This window comes from Pan paniscus, chromosome 23, assembly GCF_029289425.2.
Source record: "Pan paniscus chromosome 23, NHGRI_mPanPan1-v2.0_pri, whole genome shotgun sequence".
NCBI classification, from domain to species: Eukaryota; Metazoa; Chordata; class Mammalia; order Primates; family Hominidae; genus Pan; species Pan paniscus.
Genome location: NC_085927.1, coordinates 56547610 through 56573352, shown reverse-complemented (window position 1 = coordinate 56573352; position 25743 = coordinate 56547610). Strand labels below are relative to the sequence as shown.

At 49.8% G+C, this 25743-nt stretch overlaps 2 protein-coding genes across 4 annotated transcripts in view; one reads left to right on the top strand and one right to left on the bottom strand.

Annotated features, from left to right (window-relative positions):
• Window positions 1-25743, top strand: part of CERK (ceramide kinase) — a 55809-nt gene that overhangs the window by 6780 nt on the left and 23286 nt on the right. The window contains exons 2-6 of the mRNA XM_034948720.4: window positions 12417-12530; window positions 13221-13343; window positions 21093-21218; window positions 22235-22298; window positions 25438-25583. Of these exons, the coding sequence (XP_034804611.3) occupies window positions 12417-12530; window positions 13221-13343; window positions 21093-21218; window positions 22235-22298; window positions 25438-25583 (573 nt within the window). The remainder of the gene's footprint in view (window positions 1-12416; window positions 12531-13220; window positions 13344-21092; window positions 21219-22234; window positions 22299-25437; window positions 25584-25743) is intronic.
• The window catches only part of GRAMD4 (GRAM domain containing 4), a 140511-nt gene continuing 136590 nt past the window's right edge, over window positions 21823-25743 (bottom strand). The window contains exons 18-19 of one of the 3 annotated variants that reach the window (XM_055106053.2): window positions 22443-22567; window positions 21823-22129 (exon numbers count right to left, since the gene is read on the bottom strand). In XM_055106053.2, coding sequence (XP_054962028.1) covers window positions 22117-22129; window positions 22443-22567 — 138 coding nt within the window. In that variant the 3' untranslated portion in view covers window positions 21823-22116. Of the gene's footprint in view, window positions 22568-25743 lie in introns of all 3 variants that reach the window. The other 2 variants (XM_063603159.1, XM_055106055.2) reach the window with 2 other exon arrangements.

Genomic DNA, 25743 nt, shown 5'->3' with positions numbered 1-25743 from the left:
TTTAAGAAACTCCTAATGTGTTTTACTTCCCGTCCCCCCACCCAATTTATTTTTCTTCTCTAACAGTCTAGATTTTTGCATAACAGTGTTTTCTATGAGAAATGCAGCTGAGTCCTGCCTTTTGAGGGTTATCTCAGGAACCTGTAGCTGGTCCAGGATGCATCTCAACTTAATGGCTTCAGCGATTAGCCCAGCGTGGACTTCCGGGCATGAGTTCTCCTCTGTCCTGGAGACAGCCAGCCTGTCACCCGCACATAAGCTCCAGCTACTCGGCCTCTCTCCTAAGCGAGTGGCCCACCCTCACCGCCTGCTGGGTTCTTGATTCTTCGACTGTCCGGATCCCACACCTCTGCTGGGTTCTCGATTCGGCTGTCCGGATCCCACACCTCTGCTGGGTTCTTGATTCGGCTGTCCTGGATCCCACACCTCTGCTGGGTTCTCGATTCGGCTGTATTGGATCCCACACCTCTTCTCTCCTTTCTTGCTGACCTTGGTCCCCTTTTTGCCACAGACTGGCTCAGATGGCTTCTGCCTCCAGCTGGCCCTGGTCTTCCCCTCCCGACCCCTCCTGCTGCCTTTTGAATTTCTTTAGGGAGCACCCCGGCGGCTGAACCCTGGATGATGGGGATTGGAAGTTTAGAGAGCACCCTGAGGGTCACTAATCCCCTCTCCAGTGCCGTTGGCCCGTCCTGACAGCCAGCCTATGTGCCCCATTGATGTTTAGACACCCTGCCCTCCTACAAAGTTCTTCCAGGCACTGCTCGCCCATGCGTGCCTGTGGCCTGGCTTGCATTCCTGACCTCCCCCTGATCTGGCCCTGCCCCCACCTGCTCCCGGAGCACACGTGCTCACCAGCCCAGCCGTCATTATCTCCCGCATGCCCTGTGCCTCCCCAGGTGCCCTCTGCCCTCCCTGCCCGACATGTTTTCCTCTATCCTCAGCCTCACCAAGGCCCAGCCCTCCTTCCCAGACTCACCTAGCACTGGTTATTTTGCAGTATGTTCCAAGACTGGGCAGCGTTTACACCTTCTGTTTAGCTGGTTTCTCTGGCACTGCTCCAGCAGGGAAGGGCGCTGGTACTGCCAGGTGGGGGTGGAAGCCCAGGTTCCCCTCAGCCTTGTTGGCAGCGGAGTCAGGGGCTGCTTGTTATTGCCGGGTGGGTGGGGGGTACAGCTCCCGCCAGGCCTCTGCTAAGGCCACCTTGGCGGGGGGTGGAGATGCTTCCTTGCCGCTCCCCACATGCACTCCCCTAACAGCACGTGGATGGAGTGTGGGCACCTTGCAGCTCAGTGGCAGTGAAAGCCCTGACTCCCCACCAGGCCTCCTCTTACTCCACTCCAGCAAGGAGGAAGGGGCACCTCGCCAGTGCAGGGTGGGGGCCCGGGCTGGGCTGCCCCTTTGTCTCCACCAATGCCTGGTGGGCATGAGGCTTTTTACCAGCTGGCGCTGATGGGGGTTCCAGCTTCCTGCGTGGCCTCCCCTGTACGGCCCTGGCAGAGGTTGTGGGGTGCCTGCTCACAGCCTCTCAAGGGTGGAAGTCTAAGCTGCTAGTTGGCCACTTGGGCTTGGTTGGAGGGCTGGGCCCGTTTTTTTCTGGGGTAGGTTGTTATTGTCTCAAAGTTTTCTGTCTTGCAAAGCTGCCCCTTCCCTGGCTAGACTGAGTTGGCTTTCACTGGGGCTCTGCGTTTGTACCTGTTGGCATTTCCAGGTTTCAGGCTGCTCCAGTTCCAAATCCAAGATAGACGAGGCAAAGGAAACCCCCAGGGGGACGCCGTGTGTCTTTCTCAGATCCCAGGCCCTGAACAGCTGCCTTTTCTCTGCCTGTCAGAGTCTTCTTATGTTTGTTTCATGTGTGACGTCCAGGGCTTCACTTAATAGGAGGAGTAGGAAAAGCACAGCTAATCCATCCTTCCAGAAGCAGAAGGTGCTTGTGCATTAAAACAATTTCTTTCTCTCTGCTCTTTAGAATAGATTCTTTCTCCTGACCTATTTTCAACTTCACTATTCCTCTATCTGATTCATTCTGCTGCTAAGCCTATCTGGTGATTTTTAAATTTCAGATACTGTACTTTCCAGTTTTAAATTTTTCCTTTTGGTTCCAATAGTTTCCATTTCTTTCCTGAAAACTTTTTTTTTTTGAGATAGACTCTCACTCTGTTACCCAGACTGTAGTGTAATGGCGTGATCTCGACTCACTGCAAACTCCACCTCCTGGGTTCAAGCAGTTCTCGTGCCTCAGCCTTCTGAGTAGCTGGGATTACAGGTGCCCGCCACCATGCCTGGCTTTTTTTTTTTTTTTTTTAAGTAGAGACAGGGGTTTGCCATGTTACCCAGGCTGGTCTTGAACTCCTGAGCTCAGGCAATCTGCCCGCCTCGGCCTCCCAAAGTGCTAGGATTACAGGCGTGAGCCACCACTCCCAGCCTGTTTCCTGAAAACTTCAAGTATGTTCAACTGTGTCTCAGTGAGCATGGTTATAACAGCTGCTTTGTTTTTTGTTTGTTTGTTTGTTTGTTTTGAGATGGAGTCTCGCTCTGTCACCCAGGCTGGAGTGCAGTGGTGCGATCTTGGCTCACTGCAAGCTCCGCCTCCCAGGTTCACGCCATTCTCCTGCCTCAGCCTCCTGAGTAGCTGGGACTACAGGTGCCCACCACCACGCCTGGCTAATTTTTTGTATTTTTAGTAGGGACAGGGTTTCACCGTGTTAGCCAGGATGGTCTCGATCTCCTGCCCTCGTGATTCACTTGCCTTGGCCTCCCAAAATGCTGGGATTACAGGCATGAGCCACCGCGCCCGGCCAAAGACTACTTTGAAGTCTTTGTCTGATAACATCAACATCTGGGTCATCTCAGGTTTGACGTCTTTTGATTATTCCCTTGAGAACGTTAACATTTCCTGGTTCTTGGAGTGCTGATTTATCGTGGGTTGTTTCCTGGATATTTGGAACATTATTTTGTAAGGCCAAGTCCTGTTAATGTTTTTTGGAGGCTGGGTGTTGTGCATGCCTGTAGTCCTAGCTACTCAGGAGGCTGGGGCAGGAGGAGCATTTGACGCCAGGAATTGGAGGTTACGGTGTTCCATGATTGTACCACTGTACTCCATCCTGAGTGACAGAGCAAGACCCTGTCTCTTAAAAAAAATTAATAAAAAATAAAGTCATTTGGACAATTTTTCTATTTAATTTAATTAATTAATTAATTAATTTACAGTCTCAGTGTTTCCCAGGCTGGAGTGCAGTGGCTCAGTTTTGGCTCACTGCAGCCTCTTGAGCACAAGCTGTCCTCCTACCTCAGCCTCTCAAGCAGGGGGAACTACAGGCATGTACCATCATTTTCGCTAATTTTCAAAATTTATTTTGTAGAGACAGGGCCTCAGTATGTTGTCCAGGTTGGTCTCAATCTTCTGGCCTCAAGCAGTCCTCCTGCTTCAGCCTCCCAAAGTGCTGGAATTACAGGCATGAGACACCAGACCCAGCCAATTTTTCTTTTTCAAAAGCAGGTGCTCAGCCTGGCTGGGTACAGATGGCAGGTCTGTCTCATGTGGCGAGGGAGGTGGGTCCTGGCTGTCCAGCCTCCGAGGCCCTGGCTGCCCTGTTTTGGCCCCTCAGGAGTGAGGCTGGACTCATCTGGTCATTCTCAGAGCCAAGTATTCCTGCTCCAGCCCCCTCTGCTCTGAGCGCCCCTCTGCCCTCAGCACACCCTGGCTTCTCTGGGACAGGGGCCTGCACCCACCCTGCTGCCCCATAGCTCAGACGTCCCCGAGGCCAGAGCTGGAGATAAACCCGGCTCCCAGCTGCTGACTCTGCACACCGGCCTCTCCAGCCAGCGGGCCTGCTGCTGTGGATCTCTGGTGTCCCCGGTTCACTGCCTGTTTCTTGTGTCTTGTCCAGAGCTATCAGTCATAGCGGGTGGGAGAGACAGGCGGTTGGGCTTGGTTCATTCCGGCCAGAACTAGATGTCTGAATGCTGCTTTCCATTTAGGCCAGCGTGTACCATGCCCTGCAGTGCTGTGGGCTTCACACCCAGTGGGATCCTCATAGCCCTCTGCGACGCCCCCTCTTATCTTCTCGGAGGTGGAGATGTGGGACTTAGAGCTCAGCTCACAGGTCGGGGAGTGGGGACTCAGAGCGAGGCTGCTCCAGAATCTGGGGTGAGCTCCCTCTTCAAAGGCAGGGACTCTGGGATTTGTTTAAGTAGCCCCCGTGGCCTTACATAGCAGGGTGCAAGGGGGGAAGAGCAGGGTTCCTGGAGCAAAATCAGTCCAGTTCCCATGATAAAGTTCCCTGAGGCACCGTACGGTCCCTGGAGCCCTTGGACACCCCGTCTCGTCCCTAGGACGGGAGGCTGATGCAGGTTTCCTGTGACCTGACAGTGAGCATGGAGTGGGGACGGCGGGTGTTCTGTGTTGAGATGCCAGCTGGTATGGACTTCAGTTCTGCAGGTGTCGTCTAAGCAGGTCTAGGATTAGCCTGATTCATTTCCTGAACCCACACACAGGGGCTGCGCAGGTGTGTAATTCCACCCTGCCCTCCAGAACCTCCTGGCTTAACAGGAAAAGCACAGTCCTGTGTGTTGGCTGCCACGTGGGCTGTGCAGGTGACATGCCCGTCCACATGCCACAGCCCTGTTTCCTGAGAGGAATGATTTGGCATCCTCAGGTCCAGGCCTCATGTGCATGCTAAGGGAGCATCCATGCTAAGGAGCGGCGGGGGTGGCAGGGCCGGGGGGCGTGGCTGGGCCAGGGGAGTGTTGGGGCGGCATGTGCAGGATGTTCAGAAGCCCATGGACCTTGGGTGGTCACCGGGTGGTCCTGTGGGATGCTGACCAGGCCCCTGCCTGAGAGTGGGGCACGCAGACCACAGCACCCTTAGGCTGGTATCGCGACGTTAGGAGGAGGAAGGATTTCTGGGGTGGGTTCCACAGGGAATGGACACTGTTTACTTGAGATGTGTCCCTAGAACTAAGAAGACTGGGCACAGTGGCTCACGCCTGTAATCCCAACACTTTGGGAGACTGAGTGGATGGATTGCTTGAGCCCAGGAGTTAGAGAGACCAACCAGGTCTCTGAGGGCAACACAGAGAGACCCCATCTCTCAAAAAAAAAAAGGAAAGAAAGAAACAGCTGGGCATGGTGGCACACACCTGTGGTCCCAACTACTTGGGAAGCTGAGGTGGGAGGATTGCATGAGCCTGGGAGGTCGAGGCTGCAGTGAGCTGAGATTGCAGCCTGGGTGACACAGTGAGACCTGTCTCAAACAAAAAAAGAAGAGGAGACATTGGTGGCTACTAATGGTGTGCTGACAAGGGTCAAAGGTCACATTTTATGGCATGAAATAGCAGTAAGTTATAATTGGCAGGTACCTTATCCCAGCATCATGAACTTTGGGGGCTTGCTATGAGATTTTCTTCATCATCCGTGCGGTCAGAAAAACCACGGCTCAGCCTCACTGGCTTGCAGAGCAGAGGTCTTTGGGCTAAATTTGGCCACAATTTTTTTTCTGTGTTTGATTTGCATGGTGAGTTTTTCTCTTCCTTTTAAAATCGTAACTAATGTTTTACAATCAGAAGGTTTCCCATAAAAAACGAAACTTGGGCGCATCCCTGTATGACAGCAGCAGCTGCAGCGGAGACAAGGGCTGGGGACATGCAGTCGTGTCTGGATAAGTCGCAGCTCAGGGCTGACCTGTGGGCGTCACGTGGGTTCTGGCTTCCCCCACCTTCCATCTGTGTATTAGACCCATCAAGGGCTGTGTCAGGGTGGACGTGGTGGGCGGGGAGGGGCGGGGGACAGTTTGACCATCTCTGAATTTCCTGCACGTGAGATTTCTGGACTCTCCCTGGCAGTGGTGGGCAGGGCTGGTTTTTGGTCTTCCTTGGCATAGGCAAGCACTCACCTTAAATTTTTAATGAAGATCAGATGTTCACACAGCTCATGTTTATTGAGCGGCGGGTTGCCAGGGAAATGCGTTTGCATTGCATGTCATTGCAGGGGGAATCAGGACTCCCAGCCACTCGGATCTCTTGGGTGTTCTTCCTCTGGGGTGACCCTTACTGCTCGGACTCTAAGCGGGCCGGGCATGTGGAGGTCAGTGTGGCCCGTGCCACTTCTGGGCCTCAGCATCCCCTGCAGTGTGTGTGGGTGTGATCCACAGACTTCCACACTGTACTTGGCACTGCTCCAGTGGGCGCAGTGGGCAGCGGCCTGCTCTCTCACCCCGTTCCCTCTGCCGGTTCTCATGTGGCAGCTTGCATTAGGGAGAGTCCCAGGGACCGCTGTGCTCCCCTGTGCTCTTGGCTGGGAACTCGCTCTTGTTCTCGTTGCATATGCCCAAGAGGCGAAAGACATCTGGGGCCTCCCGACGGCTGCGTGAGGTCTGGAGCGGCATGTTCTGCCACCTTGACCCTGCCCTGCCATAAGCGTGCCCACACACGTGCACCCATGTCACTGGAAGACACTCAGTGCCCCTGTGACACACGGGAAACCCATGGGCCCTCCTGCTGGATGGGAGGCCACTGCGCGTGGCTCAGTTTAATCCAGGAACTTCTAGTGTCAAAGCTGATTGACAGCAGGCACTGTTTTCATCTGTAAGTCACAAGCATGAAATAAATTTAATTCTAGTGGATCACAACAAGCGCTAAAAAACACAGAGAACAGAATGGAAAAAGAAGCAGCTGGAAGTCAGCGTGCTCTCAGCTGCCCCTAGCAGGCATTACCCAGACTGTGGCAAATGCTGCAGTGGTCTGCAGAGAGGGAGCCAGCAAACGCGTGAGCCGCACGAGAACCAGGAGGCCAGCCTCACTCGCTGACGTGGCATTTGATTTTTCTGGAATGTGATGGCCATTTGATCATTACCTTTATTGAAGAGCTCACTGCATGTCAATACAAGTCACTGTGGTGTCTCACGAGAATTCTGTCACGAGAATTTATCTCTGTCAGCAAAAGAATATGAAAGTGCCCCCAATTCCCACCTTCCGCCCTTTGCAAGATGTTCCCACAGCATCTGTCCACCTGGGTCAGGTGTGTTTTCTCCTGCGGATGCTGTGGCATGTCCACACACCACGTGCTGTGCGGGGATGCTGCTTGGTGCCGGCAATTTGAGACTAACCCTCAGAGGGCAGTTCCTTCTGCTTCTAGAGGACCGTCTGCATTCTTCTGTGTGCCAGCCCTCGGTGGCCCCACTGCCGTCCACATGACCTGCCCTCAGATGAGCAGGCGCCAGCTCTCCAACCGGTGGACGCTGGCAAGCGTTTCCTGAGCCCCCGCAGGGAGCTGCTCTCCGTTTGCTCAGATTCTTGGCCCGGTTCTTTGTCTCCTAATTAGAAATGAGAGTATCGAAGACTAGGGCATAATGCCTATGACACACCGAGGTGAGGAGAGCAGGAGAAGGGGTGAGTGCTGCTAGGCTGGAGGCGTCTCACTGTGGAGTTCTCTCACTGTGGAGTCCTCAGCTTAACACAGGGACAATGGCCTGAAGGAGGAAGGAGGCAGAGCCTCCATCTTGAGCCCAGCCTTCTTTTTCTTTTTTTTTTGAGATGGAGTTTTGCTGTCTTTCGCCCAGGCTGGAGTGCAGTGGCGCAATCTTGGCTCACTGCAAGCCCCGCCTCCCTGGTTCATGCCATTCTCCTGCCTCAGCCTCCTGAGTAGCTGGGGCTACAGGTGCCCGCCACCACACCCGGCTAATTTTTTGTGTATTTTTAGTAGAGATGGGGTTTCACCATGTTAGCCAGGGTGGTCTCGATCTCCTGACCTCGTGATCCGCCCACCTTAGCCTCCCAAAGTGCAGGGATTACAGGTGTGAGCCACCCCGCCCTGCTGAGCCCCGCCTTTTTGACAAGAAAGGAAGCCATCATTTATCGGACATTTTTGTGCTTGAAACTTTTTCACCCTTTATCTTATTCCAGTTTCTAAATCCCCTATGGGGTTCATCGTTCCACCCCCTTGACACCATGCTCCAGGCTTAGCGGCTTTACAGTAAGACTGCAGCCAGATACAGGCCAAAGCCACGCCAAGTCCAGCCACTCATTGCCACCTGGGGAATGTGTTCCCACCATGGCCGCACCACTCCAGGTCTCCTGAGTCAGCAAGGAAGCCCTTGTCCTGAGCTGCACCCAGTGCAGATTGACCCTCAAACAACATGGGGGTTAGCGCCCCAGCCCCACGCAGTTGAAAACTTTTGACTCCCCCAGCACTTAACTACTAACAGCCTACTGTTGACTGGACGCCTTGCGATAATGTAAATAGCCGATGAACACATATTTCCTATGTAGCCCGAATTATATGCTGTATTATTACAATAAAGTAAGCTAGAGAAAAGAAAACGTGGTTAAGAAAACCATAAGGAAGAGAAAATGTGTTTACTATCTGGTAAGTGGAAGTGGATCATTACAAAGGTCTCCATCCTCGTGGTCTTCATGTTGAGTGGGCTGAGGAGGAAGAGGAGAGGAGGGATCAGTCGTGCTGTCTTAGGGGTGGTGGAGGCGGAGAAGACGGAGGAGGTGGAAGGGGAGGCAAGAGAGGCAAGTGAGCTTAGTGCCACTTTTATTGAAAAATCTGGCCAGGCGCCGTGGCTCATGCCTGTAATCCCAGCACTGTGGGAGGCCAAGGCAGGCGGATCACCTGAGGTCAGGAGTTCGAGACCATCCTGGCCAACATGGTGAAACCCCGTCTCTACTAAAAGTACAAAAGTTAGCCGGGTGCGGTGGCAGGCGCCTATGATCCCAGCTACTCAGGAGGCTGAGGCAGGAGAATCACTTGAACCTGGGAAGCGGAGGTTGCAGCGAGCCAAGATCACACCACACCTGGGTGACAAGAGCAAGACTCCATCTCAAAAAAAAAAAAAAAAAGAAGAAGAAAACCCCACATCAGTGGACCCTTGAAGGTTAAGCCCATGTTGTTCAGAGGTCAGCTATATTCTTCTTCTTCTTTTTTTTGTTTTCCTGAGACTGAGTCTTACTTTGTTGCCCAGGCTGGAGTGCACTGGTGTGATCTCGGCTCACTGCAACCTCCGCCTCCTGGGTTCAAGCAACTCTCATGCTTCAGTCTCCTGAGTAGCTGGGATTACAGGCACACACCACCACACCTGGCTAACTTTTGTATTTTTAGTAGAGACGGGGTTTCACCATGTTGGCCAGGCTAGTCTCGAACTCCTGACCTGAAGTGATCTGCCTGCCTCGGCCTCCCAAAGTGCTGGGATTACAGGCGTGAGCCACTGTGTCCGCCCTGTGTTCTTATTCTTGACGTTCCTCAATAAAGCTGTGCAGACAATATTGAATTTTGTTCCTCTATTAACTTTTCTGTCCCTTTTTAGAGACAATTCCATTTATTAATCTGTGTGTAAAAGGAACGTGTGTAAACTAATGCCCCCTGCTGGCATCTTTGTCTTTTTCTCTTGCCAGAGGAGCAGGTACACCTTGCTGCAGGTCCAATGTGGCAGAAGGTGCCTGGATTCACCCCAGGGCGTCCTTGGTTCTGTTCAGTCTCTTGCCCTGTCCCGAACACTTGTGCTGGTCTTGTGCTGGCACCCCTGGCACGGCACGGCCTGCAGCCTGGCTAACATGGCAAAACCCTGTCTCTACTAAAAATACAAAAATTAGCTGGACCTGGTGGTGGGGACCTGTAATCTCAGCTACTTGGGAGGCTGAGGAGGGAGAATTGCTTGAACCGGGAGGTGGAGGTTGCAGTGAGCCGAGATTGAGCCATTGCACTCCAGCCTGGGCAACAAGAGCAAAACTGCATCTCAAAAAAAAAAAAAATGACGAGACTCCATCTCGTCAGCATGGCGAGTCCCTTCCTGGGCTCTTGGAGTCTGTGGGACTGAATGGGCAAGGCTGAAAGTTAGTAACCCGTAGACTCAGGTGACCGTCCTGGAGTCATTCGTGACTTACTGTGCTATCTGTTGTACGGTTTCCTAAACCAGTCAATCAGATGTCGGGGAACTGACCTGACCGCTCACTCTCGGACCGTGGCTTGTTCTCACTGCCTGTCGCCACTTCTTATCAAACAGCCATGGCTCTGGTTATCTGCAGGTATTAGGAGGTCCCGAAGCCTGCGCTCAGTGGTCTAGGAAGATCGCGGTGTTCACTGTCATATCCATAGGTGGTGGATTCCTGACTCACTGTCTGTGTCATTGAACCCTGCCCCGAGCCTGGCCCGTGCTGGGTCCTGGAGCTGCAGAGGCCTGGCATTAACTCTGTCTCATAGGACGAGGATGCCATGGCGTCAGGTGCACTCACAGGGTTTGAGTGCCATGGTCACTTCCTTGCAGGACCCAGAGGGCAAGGCCAGCACCTCAAGAAATAGGGGGTGGTTAAGGAGGCAAGCCGTGCCAGACGAGAAGAGCCACGTCTGAAGGCTGGTGGCCTCCACGTGCCAACAGGGAAGCTGGTCCACGTGCAGGTGTCTGGGATGCCCTGAGATCCCACGTGCTGTCCTGTGTGGACACTGACCGGCAGAGCGGAGAGGGGCCTGGAGCATCGGGGTTCAGGGTTCTAAGGGAGGGGAAGAATAAGAAGTGGGTGGAAACTGTGTTCGAGAGTCACAGCCTGAAGGGCAAGATAGGAAGCCAGGGCCTGGTAGTTCACGCCTGTAATCCCAGCACTTTGGGAGGCTGAGGTGGGCGGATCATCTGAGGTCAGGAGTTCCAGACCAGCCTGGCTAACATGGCAAAACCCCATCTCTACTAAAAATACAAAAATTAGCTGGGCGTGGTGGTGGGCACCTGTAATCTCAGCTACTTGGGAGGCTGAGGAGGGAGAACCGCTTGAACTGGGAGGTGGAGGTTGCGGTGAGCCGAGATGGAGCTATTGCCCTCCAGTCTGGGCAGCAGGAGCAAAACTCCATCTCAAAAAAAAAAAAAAAAAAAAAAAGATGGGAGGCCCAGGTGGGGCACACCAGAGGGTGGGGACCCTGAGAGTCACTCTGGACCCCACATCCTATACCCAGGAGCAGGATGCACACAGACACCTCCTGAGACCTCCGCTCTCCAGCCAGACTTCATCCTCTGTAACCCACCCCCTCCCCATCAAGTCTGCTCCCCTGGGGCTGGCTTCACTTCAGAGGGAATCAGGAGGCCCCACTACTGGTCTTTCAAAGGTTTCTACAGTGGTCAAAGGCCCAGTTCAGACACTACCCTCCCAGGTTCCTAGAACTTGATTTCCATGGGCCACAACTTTAAAAATGATGCAAAATTACTACAAATGTTATAGCAATTTTTTTTTTGCATTTAGCTACGGCAAAAATACAGTATTTTAGCTATATTGCAGGTTTTATAGCCAACCTAGGAAGCTAACCACAAATTATAACATTCTTCTGTGTAAGGATATATCATACATGCCTAACAGTAATTCCAGAATAAGCTTTTGGAAGCCACCTTCCTCAAACTTGGCTTTGCTGTCTTCAATCCCATGCTCTCCTGGGCAAGTTCTTTCAGGCCTTGGACTTCAGTTACCCGTCACCTCCCACGGCTCTGCTGCCAGCCCAGAACTTTCTTTGATGTGCAGGCCTGTAATTACAGCTGCCCAGCAGATGAACACGCCCTAGGTGGCTCGGGTGGAATGGGTCCTTGCTGGTTCCCAGGGTGGAGCATGTCCGGTGCTGTCATCCCCTGGGCCCCTGGAAGTCTCCCCTCTCTCCTCCCCCTGCACTCCAGTTCGCGCCACACTTGGGCTCTGCCTCACTTGCAAGCTCCATGGTTCCAGCTGTCCCGGGTCCTGTCACGTGTCTCCCTCCCACTTGGATTTCTGAACCAGACACTGTCCTGCAGACAGAGGCCATGTCTTGAGCATGTTTCCCCAAATTTAACATGGTAGCTGGCCCGGAACGGTCCGCATTTGCTGCTTGAATGGCTGAGCAAATCGTGTGAAAAATCACAGCCTCCATTTGGTGACTCGGCTGAATAAAACATCCCGCCATCTGGTAACATTGAGCTGCCCACAGTTATTTATTTCTGAGTTTAAAAGTGACCTGTAACCTTCCTTTTTGGGGGAGGGGGGATTAAAAAAGCTGTTCGGGAGGCTGAGGCAGGAGAATGGCGCGAACCCGGGAGGCCGAGCTTGCAGTGAGCCGAGATCGAACCACTGCACTCCAGCCTGGGCGACAGCGTGAGACTCTGTCTCAAAAATATATATATATATATATATATATATGTATATCTTTTTTCTTTTTGGAGATGGGGTCTTGCGCTGTTGCCAGGGCTGGAGTGCAGTGTCACCATCATAGCCCACTGCAACTCCTGAGCTCAAGTGATCCTCCCTCCTCAGCCTCCCAAAGTGCTGGGATTACAGGTGCACACCACCACACCCAGCCTGAATTTCTAATGAGAATATTCAAGCAGAATATTCTCAGCTTCTTGGAGTTGGACTGATTTTACCTGTGTGGATTCTGACGAATTCTTTGACAGAAGGACGTGGTGTTTTTACAGATGCCTGCTGTGTGCCTGTATCCGAGATCATCGCCGTTGAGGAAACAGACGTTCACGGGAAACATCAAGGCAGTGGAAAATGGCAGAAAATGGAAAAGCCTTACGCTTTTACAGGTGATAAGCCTAAATGTCTTCTCCCACATTCTTCATTAATTCTATGTAGATTACACGAGAGGGAACTTTTCTGTTACTTGTTTAACAAGCTCAATGCATTGGTTTATCTTTATGAAATCTTCCTATTTTTTTTCCCCAAATGCTACCTTTAGTTAATGTTTTAGTTAATGGTCATTTTTCCCCTTATTTTTATTTATTTTTTTGAGACAGAGTTTTGCTCTTGTTGCCCAAGCTGAAGTGCAGTGGCGCGGTCTCGGCTAGTTCAACCTCTGCTTCCCGGGTTCAAGCGATTCTCCTGCCTCAGCCTCCTGAGTAGCTGGGATTATAGGCGCTCGCCACCACACCTGGCTACTTTTTTGTATTTTAAGTAAAGACGGGGTTTCACCATGTTGGCCAGGCTGGTCTTGAACTCCTGACTTCAGGTGATCTGCCCGCCTCAGCCTCCCAAAGTGCTGGATTACAGGCGTGAGCCACCACACCCAGCCCTTTTCCCTTATATGACTTAAAAGGTTTGAAAGATCGGATGTTTTTTTCTAATATACCTTGAAAGTTACTAACTAGAAGGGAGGAGAACCCCTGGGAAATTCTGGTTAGGAACCTATAATTAGCTGCATTTGGTGCATATTCACTTGAGGTTTTGTCAGTGACGCTGCCAACTTTGCACTAATGAGCATGCTTGCTTCTGTGCAGTTCACTGTGTAAAGAGAGCACGACGGCACCGCTGGAAGTGGGCACAGGTGACTTTCTGGTGTCCAGAGGAGCAGCTGTGTCACTTGTGGCTGCAGACCCTGCGGGAGATGCTGGAGAAGCTGAGTACGTGTGTGTTTGGACTGAGAGACAGGATGGCCGTGGTGGCATGCGCATGCCTGATTGGGTGATCTTCCTGACGTGTCTCCCCGTTTCGTGCAGCTGGCCATACCCCAGGTGGACATGATGAGTCAGGCTGACTTAATTTCTCATGAGCAGACCAGCCCAGTGAATGCAAAGGGCATGGGCTCCACAGCCTGGACCCTGGCATGGAGTCCAGCCCCCTGCTCACCAGCCAGGAGGCCTGGGGGCGGGTCACTTACCCTTCTGAGCCTCAGTTTCTCTTTCTGGAAGCGGAGATGGTAATAGCTTTTACATTCGAGGTGAATGTGAGAATTAAACTGGGCACATGGAGGATTACACCTCATATCTGTCTGGGATGCGTCCATGTCTTTTTTCTTTTCTTTTCTTTTTCAAGATGGAGTCTTGCTTTGTTGCTCAGGCTGGAGTTCAGTGGCGTGATCTCAGCTCACTGCAACCACCACCTCCTGGGTTCAAGTGATTCTTCTGCCTCAGCCTCCTGAGTAGCTGGGACTACAGGCATGCGCCACCACGCCTGGCTAATTTTTGTATTTTTAGTAGAGATGGGGTTTTACCAAGTTGGCCAGGCTGGTCTCAGACTTCTGACCTCAGGTGATCTCCCCACCTTGGCCTCCTGGAGTGCTGGGATTACAGGTGTGAGCCACCACGCCCAGCCAGGGATGTGTCCACATCTGAAATGTAGTAGGAGCCTGGAGTCTGGTGGGTTAGTTATTGCACGCTGAGTAACAAGACTTTGTCACCCTTAAAAAGTGGTAGGATGGCTAGAGACATAATCTGTACACCAAACCCCCATGACACGCACTTTACCTATATAACAAACCTGCACATGTACTCGTGAACTTAAAATAAAAGTTTAAAAAAAGGAACATATGGTACACACACACACACACAAAGTGGTAGGTGTTCATTCATTTTGTATTCATAACACTATTTCATGTTGTTTGCTTATAACCTTAATAGGCAATTTTTTTTGAGACAGGGTCTCGCTCTGTCACCCAGGCTGGAGTGCAGTGGCATGATCTTAGCTCACTGCAGCCTCTACCTTCCGGGCTCAAGTGATCCTCCCACCTCAGTCTCCTGAGTAGCTGGGACTACAGGTGTGTGCCACCACGCCTGGCTAATTTTTTTTGTACAGACAGGGTTTTGCCATATTGCCCAGGCTGATCTCAAACTCCTGTGCTCAAGCCGTCTTCCCACCTTAGCCTCCCAAAGTGCTAGGATTACAGGTGTGAGCCACTGAGCCCAGCCAATACACAGTCTTGACAACTCAGCATAGGCTTCACCCATAGAATAGAAATGGCATGTGTTTAGGTTAGTTTTATATATTTTTGAATGAATTTGGCACCTACATCAAGAAAGTGAATTTCAGTTTATTAAAAGGAGGCATTCCCATATATCTGCTTCAGAGCAGCATCGTTGCTTGAAGGAGCCCTCCTCTTGATTACAACTGGGGCAGGAGGGCCTGTGCTTCCATACTTCCCTGTTTAATCCTGGGGGACTTGGCCTCCACCACCTGCTGTCGTGAAAAGCTCATCCTGACTGTCCTCACATCTCAAACCACCACAAGCCCCGTTCCTCTGCATGTCGTTCCACACTAGGCTGTTCAGAAGAGTGCATCCGTTTCTCCCGCCTTCCCCTCCTCTGTTTGTCTCTCGACTCCCCCTTTCCGTCTGTCCTGCTTTCTCCTTCCCTTTCCTCCCATCAAACGTGTTTTCATGAGACTTTGGCTGATTGGATTCCAGACCTGATCCTATAGGTGCAGACTCCAAGAGAAAGTCCTCTGAACCCTGCCTCCCACTGGAGAATGTGGGTTCATTTTCATCTTTATAATTGTGCATTTGATATAGTCTACTTGTAGCTAAAAATTGTATATGATTCTGTTGTTTCAGCTACTCTACAATTTTAACTTCTCACCCTGTTATCTGTTTTAGTGGGTTTTTTTCTTTGTTTTGTTCTTGTTTTTTGAGACAATCTCACTCCATCATCCAGGCTGGAGTGCAGTGGTGCAATCTTGGCTCACTGCAAACTCCTCCTGGGTTCAAGCGATTCTCCTGTCTCAGCCTCCTAAGTAGCTGAGATTATAGGCACCCACTACCACACCTGGCTAATTTTTGTATTTGTTGTAGAGACAGAGTTTCGCCGTGTTGGCCAGACTGGTCTCGAACTCCTGACCTCAAGTGATCTGCCTACCTTGGCCTCCCAAAGTGCTGGGATTACAGGCTGTTTTAGTGTTTGTCATATCACAGACACAGAGGATCTCATTCTGAGTATGCACTGGGTGAATTTTCACGCTGAGCACACTTGTGTAACCAGCACCCAGATAAAGGCGCAGAATATTGCCAGCCCCAGGGTCCCCCACCGTGCCCCTGTGGTCATGATTCCCCAAAGGGCAACCACTGCCGCGACTTCAAAACAACTAGGTTCACTGTTGTACTTGATAGAAATCAGATCATACGGTATGAACCCTTTTGTGCCTGGCTCTCGGCTCAACATGACACTTGTGAAGTTTTCCACGCTGTTTTCCACCGTGGTGGCGAGTAGTCTTGCATAAATTTTCCACGCTGTCGCGTGGAGCTGCCATTTGTTCATTCTCTAGGCCGTATGGTATTCCGTGATGTGAATGTTACAGCCATTTATTCACCCATGGTACAGTGGCTGGTCATTTGGACAGCTTCCTGATGTGGGCTGTCATGAACAGTAGCATTGGGAACATTCTAGAGCATGTCTTTTGCACCCGTCTGCATTTCTCCTAGGTGCATACCTGGGAATGGAGTCGCTGGGTTGTAAGTGTTTGTTGCATGTGTTGACTTCAGAAGACGCTGCCAGCCTGCATTGCACCCTCTGGGTTCGGGAGTTCTGGTTGCCCCACATCTTAGCCACACCTTTACGTCTTAGCCGTGGTGGTGTTAATAGTCTTGCACTGTGGTTGTAGTTTGCACTCCCTAATGGTTAATGAGGTTGAGAAACACATTCATATGTTCATGGGCCATTCAGATATCGCCTTTTGTGAGGTTCTGTTCAAGACTTTTGTCCATTTTTCCGTTTGGTTGTTATCTTTCTCTTCCTTCCTTTCTTTCTTTTTTTCTTTTTTTTTGGAGGAGGGGACAGAGTCTCGCTCTGTTGCCCAGGCTGGAGGGCAGTTGCGCGATCCTGGCTCACTGCAACCTCTGCCTCCTGGGTTCAAGCAATCCTCAGCCTCCTGAGTAGCTGGGACTACAGGCGTGTGCCACCAGGCCTGGCTAGTTTTTTTGTATTTTTTAGTAGAGACGGGGTTTTGCTATATTGGCCAGGCTGGTCTTGAACTCCTGGCCTCAAGTGATCTAGCTGCCTCAGCCTCCCAAAGTGCTGGGATTATAGGCATGAGCCACCATGCCCAGCTGGTTGTATCTTTTTCTTAATGATGTGTAGAAACTGTTTACATATTGTGGATCTGAATCTTTTATTGAATTTATTAATTACATAAATTTATGTAATTCATAAGAATTACCAATTCTGTAACTTGCCTTTTCAATCTCGTATTTTTTTTTTTTTAAGAGATGGGGTCTTGGCCGGGCATGGTGGCTCACGCCTATAATCCTAGCACTTTGGGAGGCCGAGGCGGGTGGATCACCTGAGGTCAAGAGTTCGGGACCAGCCTGGCCAACATGGTGAAACCCCATCTCTACTAAAAATACAAAACTTAGCCAGGCATGGTGGCACACGCCTGTCATCCCAGCTACTCGAGAGGCTGAGGCAGGAGAATCACTTGAACCCTGGGGGTGGAGGTTGCAGTGAGTCGAGATCAGGCCGCTTCACTCCAGCCTGGGCGAAAGAGCAAAACTCCATCTTAAAAAAAAAAAAAAGGGAGATGAGGTCTTGTTCTGTCACCCAGGCCGGAGTGCAGTGGCACAATCACGGTTCACTGCAGCTTTGAACTCCTGAGCTCAAGCAATGCTTCTGCCTCAGCCTCGCAAGTAGCTGAGACTACAGGCACATGTCACCGTGCCTGGCTGATTTTTAAAAAAATTTTTCATAGAGCTGGGGTCTTGCTGTGTTGCCCAGGCTGGTCTCAAACTCCTAGGCTCAAAGAATCCTCCCACCTCAGGCTCCCAAAGCATTGACATTACCAGGGTGAGCTACTATGCTCGGCCTATTTTTATGATTTTAAAAAACTTTCTGGTAAGCTTGTGTCCTATTGAAGATATCTTTGTCTACTCCAAAGTCACGAAGACGTTTTATTCTCCAAGCTCTATTGTTTTCCGCTTCACATTTGGATCTTTGTAATCCATTTGGAATTCATCTTTGTGTCCAGTGTGAGGTGAGCAGTCAAGATTCATTTTCCTCTTTCTTTTTATGTATTCATTTTTTTAAGACAGGGTCTTGCTCTGTCACCCAGGCTGCAGTGCAGCTGTGCGATCATAGCTCACTGTGGCCTTGAACTAGTGGGCTCAAGCGATCCTCCTGCCTCAGCCTCCCAAGTAGCTGGGACTACAGGCACGAACCACTGTGCCCAACCTAGTATTTTCATTAAATATAAACATCTGCTTGACCCTGTGGCATTTATGGGAAAGTCTCGTTTTCCCTACTGCACTGTTTATGTATTTTTTATTGTTTGTGTATAGAAATATGATAGAATTGTGTATTTCACCTTGCATTCAATGACCTTGCAAACTTCACTTATGGATGCTAATAGTTTGATGATTATTTTAGATTTTTGTCAAACACAATCATGTCAGCTGTGCATAATAACAGTTCTGTTTCTTCCATTTTAATTCTTCTCTCTTTTATTTCTTTTCCTTATGTTTTTGCCCTGGCTTGGACCAACACAGGGGTGCTAGCAGCATCCTTGTCTCAGTCCTGATCTCAGGGGAAAGATTTTAGTGTTTCACCATTAAGAATGATGTTTCTTAGGTTTTTAATAGATTTTAAAAATCAGATTAAGACAGAATTTCCTTTTAATCCTACTTTTCTGAGAGTTTTGGTTTTTTTAAGTGGAGAATGGGTATTTAATTTGATAAATGCCTTTTCTGCATCATTGAGATGACTGTATGACTTTCTTTTTTTTTTCAATTAATGTGTTGAGTTACATTAATTTCTCATTGTTGCAGTCCTGGAGTAAACAAACCTCTCTTGGTTGTGATGTAGTACTGTTTATGTGTCACTGGATTTGACTTACCGATATTGTGTTTCGGATTTTTGCACGTAGGTTCAGGGGAGGGATGTCTGAATATGAGCCCCTTTCTGATAACATCCTTGTCTGGTTTTGTTCCCAAGATCACAGTGGTGTGTCATACAAAGAGTTCATACGTGTTTGTTTTTTTCTGTTCTCTGGAAGAGTTCCTATAATCTTGAGGCTATTTTTTCCTTAAATGTTTGGAAGAATTCAGTTGTGAAATCATCTGGGCTTGGAGTTTTCTTTGTGAGAAGTTTTCATTAATAGCTTTGGTGTCTTTATTAGCTGTCAGACTATTCAGATTTTCTATTTCTTCTGGTATCTCTGACAAATTTTGCTTTTTGAGAAGTTTAACCATTTCATCCAAATTCGTGAGTTTATTAGCATGAACTTATTAGTAAATTCTTTCATTTTCTTTGTAATATTGGTAGAATCTGGAGTGATGTCTCACTCTGTAGCCCAGGCTGGAGTGCAGTGGCACAACCATAGCTCACTGCAGCCTCGACCTCCCAGGTTCAAGTGATTCTCTCACCTCAGCCTCCAGAGTAGCTGGGACTATAAGGGCACACCACCACACCCAGCTAATTTGTTTGTTTGTTTGTTTGTTTGTTTTGACATGGAGTCTTACTCTGTCACCCAGGCTGGAGTGCAATGGCGCGATCTTGGCTCACTGCAACCTCCACTTCCTGGGTTCAAGTGATTCTCCTGCCTCAGCCTCCTGAGCAGCTGGAATTACAGGTGCTTGCCACCATTCCCAGCTAATTTTTGTATTGTTAGTAGAGACAGGGTTTCACCATGTTGCCCAGGCTGGTTTCGAACACCTGACCTCAAGTGATCTGCCCACCTCGGCCTCCCAAAGTGTTGGGATTAACAGGCATGAGCCACTGAGCCTGGCCTGATTTTTTTTGATCGTTTGTCGAGACAGAGTCTCACTATATTGCCCTGGCTGGTCTTGAACTCCTGTGCTCATATGATCCTCCTGCCTTGGCCTCCCAAAGTGTTGGGATTACAGGTGTCAGCCACTATGCCTGGCCAAAATCCTAAGTTTCAATCAATGACTTCTGAAACACACATACCTTTGTAACTCAAACCCATCAAGGCTTCTGTCACCCCAGAAGTTTTACGTGTGCTCCTGGGTGGAAGCCTTCAGTCTCTCTGCGTACTGTTTTCACATTGATTCATGTTGGTCACGCCCGGTAGTTTGCTTATTTCATGACTGAAGGATGCTCTGTTGATGTGTGGACTGCGTCTCGATCTCTTCTTCAGGTGATGGGTGTTTAGGCTGTTCCCACTGCTTGGCTGTGGTGAAGAATGCTGTGATGAACATTTGTGTCTGTGTTTTTTTTTTTTTTGAGACGAAGTCTCACTCTGTCGCCCAGGCTGGAATGCAGTGGCGCGACCTTGGCTCACTGCCAGCTCCGCCTCCCGGGTTCATGCCATTCTCCTGCCTCAGCCTCCCAAGTAGCTGGGACTACAGGTGCCCGCCACCACGCCCGGCTAATTTTTTTGTATTTTTTTTTTAGTAGAGACGGGATTTCACCGTGTTAGCCAGGATGGTCCCAATCTCCTGACCTCGTGACCCGCCCGCCTCGGCCTCCCAAAGTGCTGGGATTACAGGCGTGAGCCACCGCGCCTGGCCCTGTGTCTGGGTTTTTGTATGGATTTAGGTTTTCAGTTTCCTTGGGCAGATACTGTCTTGTTACTTTTATCGATTTGTTAGTTAAATGTGTTCTTTTAAGTAGCAGAGTCACATGAACCCACCAAAACAGAAATGTGGAAGTTGTTATAAGAAAATGGGGGTGACTCTGGCTAACACGGTGAAACCCCATCTCTACTAACAATACAAAAAATTAGCCGGGCGTGGTGGCGGGCGCCTGTAGTCCCAGCTACTCAGGAGGCTGAGGCAGGAGGATGGCGTGAACCCGGGAGGCGGAGCTGGCAGTGAGCCGAGATCACGCCACTGCACTCCAGCCTGGGTGACAGAGCGAGACTCCATCTCAAAAAAAAAAAAAGAAAAGAAAATGGGGGTGACTGAGGAAACCCAGGCATGGGAGTTTGGCGGGGCCCCTGGAGAGATGGAAATGAGGTCACTGGTTTCTGTCTTTCCATCTCTGCGAGCATCTCCCTGTGTGGCTTCTTCTTTCCACACCTGCTGGTCCACTTCTCCTAAGACTCTTCCCTATGTCTGCTTCCTTCTTCCTGCTGTCTGCACACTCGCCTCCTTCACCTGCAGAAGAACGACGCTGCTGCCCCCAACATGTGCACCCGACAGCACCCTTCAGAGCAGAGAGAGCCCTTCTCAGTCGGAATTCTGAGTTCGTGGGACTTTCATGATGTCCGACGTGCGTGTATAGCCTTTGCCCAGTTGGACAACCTGTTGATTTTCTCTTTTCATAGATCAGGAAGCTCTTTGTCATTGTTCTTTAAGATTTAAAAATACTTTCTATCAGATAATACTAAGCAGAATTCTAAAACCCTCATGGTTTGAGTTTGTCCAGTAACAGAGCTCTTCGTTTTGATTTTGTTATTTTCGTTGTTATTTACATGTTGTTGTCTTACAGCGTCCAGACCAAAGCATTTACTGGTATTTATCAACCCGTTTGGAGGAAAAGGACAAGGCAAGCGGATATATGAAAGAAAAGTGGCACCACTGTTCACCTTAGCCTCCATCACCACTGACATCATCGGTAACAAATTTTATGTTAACTATGTAGAAGTAAGTTTGAGAATGATTCAAGTATAGTCACTAGAGACGTTTCTGCTTTTTCTAGACGGTGTCTCACTCTTGCCCAGGCTGGAGTGCAGTGGTGCAATCGTGGTTCACTGTAACCTCAGCCTCCTTGACTCAGATGATCCTCCTGCCTCAGCCTCCCAAGTAGCTGGCACCACACCTTGTGCCACCATGCCTGGCTAATTTTTGTATTTTTTGTATAGGCGGGGTTTCACCATATTGCTTAGGCTGGTTTCGAACCCCTGGGCTCAAGCAATGTTACCCACCTCAGCCTCCCAAAGTGCTGGGATTATAGGCATGAGCCACTGTGCCCAGCCCAAGATTTTTATCCTGTAAGATTATTTTAAACAAAACAGAACTTTTTTTTACATACCAGAATGGGAAGAATACAAAATAAATAACTTAGTATTTTCTAGCCAAGTCTCAGCATAGAAGGCAATCAAGAAAAACACTAGGAAGATAAAAGGGCAACGATTCTGGACAGAAAATTCTCAAAAGAGGAGACACAAAGGATTAATAAGTCTTAGAAATAATCTCACATCACACACCGGGGCCTGTTGTGGGGTGGGGGGACTTTCAATAGAAGTTTACATCAGGTATAGAGACTGCACTAACATCTTCTTACTACACTTTGGTATAGTGTACAATTTTGGAAGTAACTTGTATAATAAGGAAAAATTATAAAACAGATGTAATCTCTTTCAAAGAAATTATTATTTGCCGGCAATTAAATACCAGGAACGCTGCATGTCATCGCGCAGACTGTGGCCCGAGAGAGGTTCATGTTCACGTTCCCTGAGGTCAGCTTGATCCCGTCCCATAAGAGCGATGTAGAATTGAAGAGGGAATTTTATCTAGGAAGTCCGCCTGAAGGTGTTACAGGAACTCATTTTAAAAGAATGGATGATTTGCCTTTTACATGAGGACTCACAGATGTGAATATAAACTGTGTGATGTAATTTTTCCCCACAGTTACTGAACATGCTAATCAGGCCAAGGAGACTCTGTATGAGATTAACATAGACAAATACGACGGGTGAGTAAGCCGTCTTTCATCGCCATCAAGTCCATTGTTAATGAAAAAGTTCTACCCACCTCTCTTAGTTTTGAGAGCTCCTTTTCCTAAATCCGCCCCCCGCCTCCACCCACGACCAGTTGTAAAAGTAAACATGCTTCTTACAGGAAGGCAAGAAAGAAAAGGCAGAAAAGTGCAGTCACACGCTCCTCTCTGGCTGGGCTGGGCGGGAATGGTTGTTTGCTGGTTCTGTTCCCTTTCGGTCTTTCAGAAGACGTGCTTATGCGGTGCTGTGTAGACAGAGAAGCAAATCAACCAAGCACATTATCAAGAATGTTTAGATGCTGTCGTTTTTACAGTTTGGGATTCTTCTTTTCCCCGAAATTCCCAGAGATTTCCCAGAAGTACTATTTTTAATGCCCATATCATGGTCCATTATGTGGGCATGCCATATTTATTTAGCCTCTCACTTGTAGATGTTCAGGCTCTTTCCAATTTTTGCTTTAGAATAGAATGGCATTGTTGTACATAAATCTCTCTGCATACATCTACATTTTTAAGGTAAATTCCTAGAAATGAAATTAGTCATAGGAGATTAACATTTTAAAATCTCTGCCGTGTACAGCCATATTGCTTTCGAAAGAGATTCTATTAACTTACATTCTTTTTTTTTTTTTTCTTTTTTGAGGCGGAGTTTCGCTCTTGTTGCCCAGGCTAGAGTGCAATGGCATGACCTCGGCAGCTTCGGCCTCCCAAGTCCAAATGATTCTCCTGCCTCAACCTCCCGAGTAGCTGGGATTATAGGTACCCAACACCACACCCAGCTAATTTTTGTGTTTTTAGTAGAGACAGGATTTCGCCATGTTGGCCAGGCTGGTCTCGAACTCCTGACCTCAGGTGATCCACGCGACCCGCCTCAGCCTCCCAAAGTGCTGGGATTACAGGTGTGAGCCACCGCGCCCGGCCAGTTTACATTCTTTCTTATAGTATATTATTTACTGTCTTTGTCAACATGTTTGGTATTATCAGTATAAAATTTCTCTGCTAATTTGACATGTGAAAGTCTCTAATATTTTAAGAAATATGTTTATTGGCTAGCTGGCTTCTTGGAATTGATTTTTATGTCTTTGGCCCATTTTCTTTTGTTGGCCATAATATCAGTCATTTGTTCTTTTATCCAACAAATAATAGGCAATTCATATTTATATTCATATTTTTGCAACTATTTTTGCTAATTTTGAAATTGTCTTTTAATTTTGCTTATGGCATTAATTCTTCCCAGTAGAAGTTTTCAAATTCATGTACTCAAATCTGTCCAGCTCTTCTATGCTGTTCTTCATGCTTAAAATTTCACTCTTCATCTTGAGTTTAGCTATTCCCCTGTAGTTAATTGCCTTGTCATTGGTTGGCTTTTTGTTTTCTTCTCTCTGTTCCATCTGGAATCGGTGAGCAATGTGTTATAAATTGCAGCGGATATTTATTGAAATCATTATTCATTCCACAAACATTATTGAGGGTCCGCCAGGTCCCAACACTCTGCTGGTGCTAAGGTTAGAAAGGGAAATAAAAGGAGCCCCTGCCCCCAGGTGCTGACAGGGAGACCCCTTTGCTCCCCTCCTAATGCGGGAGTGTTCTGTTCATGGGCTCCAGGAAGCAGGGGGCTCCTCCACGCACATCTCCCCAACTCCACCCGATGGCAGCTCCTCCATGCACGTCTCCCCAACTCTACCCAACGGCAGCTCCTCCATGTACTTCTTCCCACCACCTCCACCCGACAGCAGCTTGGCAGGAAGACAGTCGTCTTCACTTTTCAGCAGGGATGGGGCTGGTACCTTATTGCACCCACCCTAGCCAAGGGATCAGCCTTGCCTCCTGAGGGCACGCCTTCTCCCCAAACGCAGGGACATGCCCTGCAGGAGGCTGGGAGGCCTGGCCAGTGAGCACTGCTCTTCCTGCGGTTGAGCTGTCTGTCTGAGTGATCTGTCTGTCTGACGCACAGGTGCTACACTGCACATTCAAGGATGCCCTGTCCTCGAAACCACAGCCCCGCTGGGAAGGCGAACCCAGCGCAAGGTGTAGGCTACGGGGAAGGGCAAAGAGCCTTCCCATGGGAGCCGGGCCCAAAGCAGGTGGCCTGAGTGGTGGATGGTGGGCAGAGATCCCAGCCCTGGAGACTGGTCGCGCCTGCACAGACAGACCCACTGGGGAATGGGCAGGCACCTTGATGCTGTCATGCTTGAGGGAGGCCCCTCAGGCTGCACCCCCTAGTCGACTCACACCGCTCCTCTACGGGCGGACCTTCCCCCTGCAACCCTCTATTCCCGGGTGATGAGAGCTCTTGGGCTGCCGTAGGCTATAGAGATGTCCAGGAAACCTGAGCCCTGTCCTCTGCCTTCCCTCTGGGCTGCAGTGACATGTCTGTCTCCATGCCTGCACCTCTCATTCTGCCGCCTCAGTGTTGGTTCCCTGTGGGTCATCCCCGGCATAGGACAGCACACCCTGAAACCAACCCGTCCTTTCTCCCTTCAGCCACTGTCCCCTTTCTCCATCTCCTCTCCTTAGATTGTCTCATGCCCCATTTTGTCCGCATTTATTCCTTCCCCTCTGCTCTTGCCTTGGGTCCTCAAGACCACCCACACGGCTGGTGATTTGCTGCCTGAGCTAGAGTCGTGCTCTCGGCTGAGATTTCTGACGGGACAGAGCAAGGCTGCACAGCCAGCTCAGCAAAGGAGAAACGTCCCCGCACAGACTGCTGTGCCTCTCCCGCAGTGTGGGTCACCTGGAGTGCACCCTCTCTGCTCCCACAAATGCTGCACAGGTCTACTCTTCCCGCCCTGCAAACTTGAGTCCTGAGACCCAGAGTGTAGTGTTTTTGATGGGGTACAGGCATGCAGGCATTCTCTGCCTAGCAACCCAAATTCCAGACTCACAGAAGGAAAGCCGGTATTTGCCATACATCTCATTATTTGTACACGTGGTCTAGGCCAACTGGCACAGAGGCACGACCTTATCACTTAGGGACATTTCAGGAGCCACACTTCTAGATGCCTGCCAAGGGCCAGGTGCGCAGGCTGCCCCTCCTGAAGCTGGAAGCCTCAGGCCTGCTGCGCTCAGAGGGCCGCACCTGCAGGAGCCCTGACCAGCTGTGTTCCTCCTGCAGCATCGTCTCTGTCGGCGGAGACGGCATGTTCAGCGAGGTGCTGCACGGTCTGATTGGGAGGACGCAGAGGAGCGCCGGGGTCGACCAGAACCACCCCCGGGCTGTGCTGGTCCCCAGTAGCCTCCGGATTGGAATCATTCCCGCAGGTATGGAGCCGGCCTGGCATTCTCTGTTCTCTTCGTTCCCGTCCTTAGGAATTGTTCTGCACAAGTAGCCACCTCGGACACTTAATAACCCAATTATACTCAGTTTAGTTCGTACAGATTTCCTAACATTAGGGCCACTCTTGGGGGGATATCATTGAGA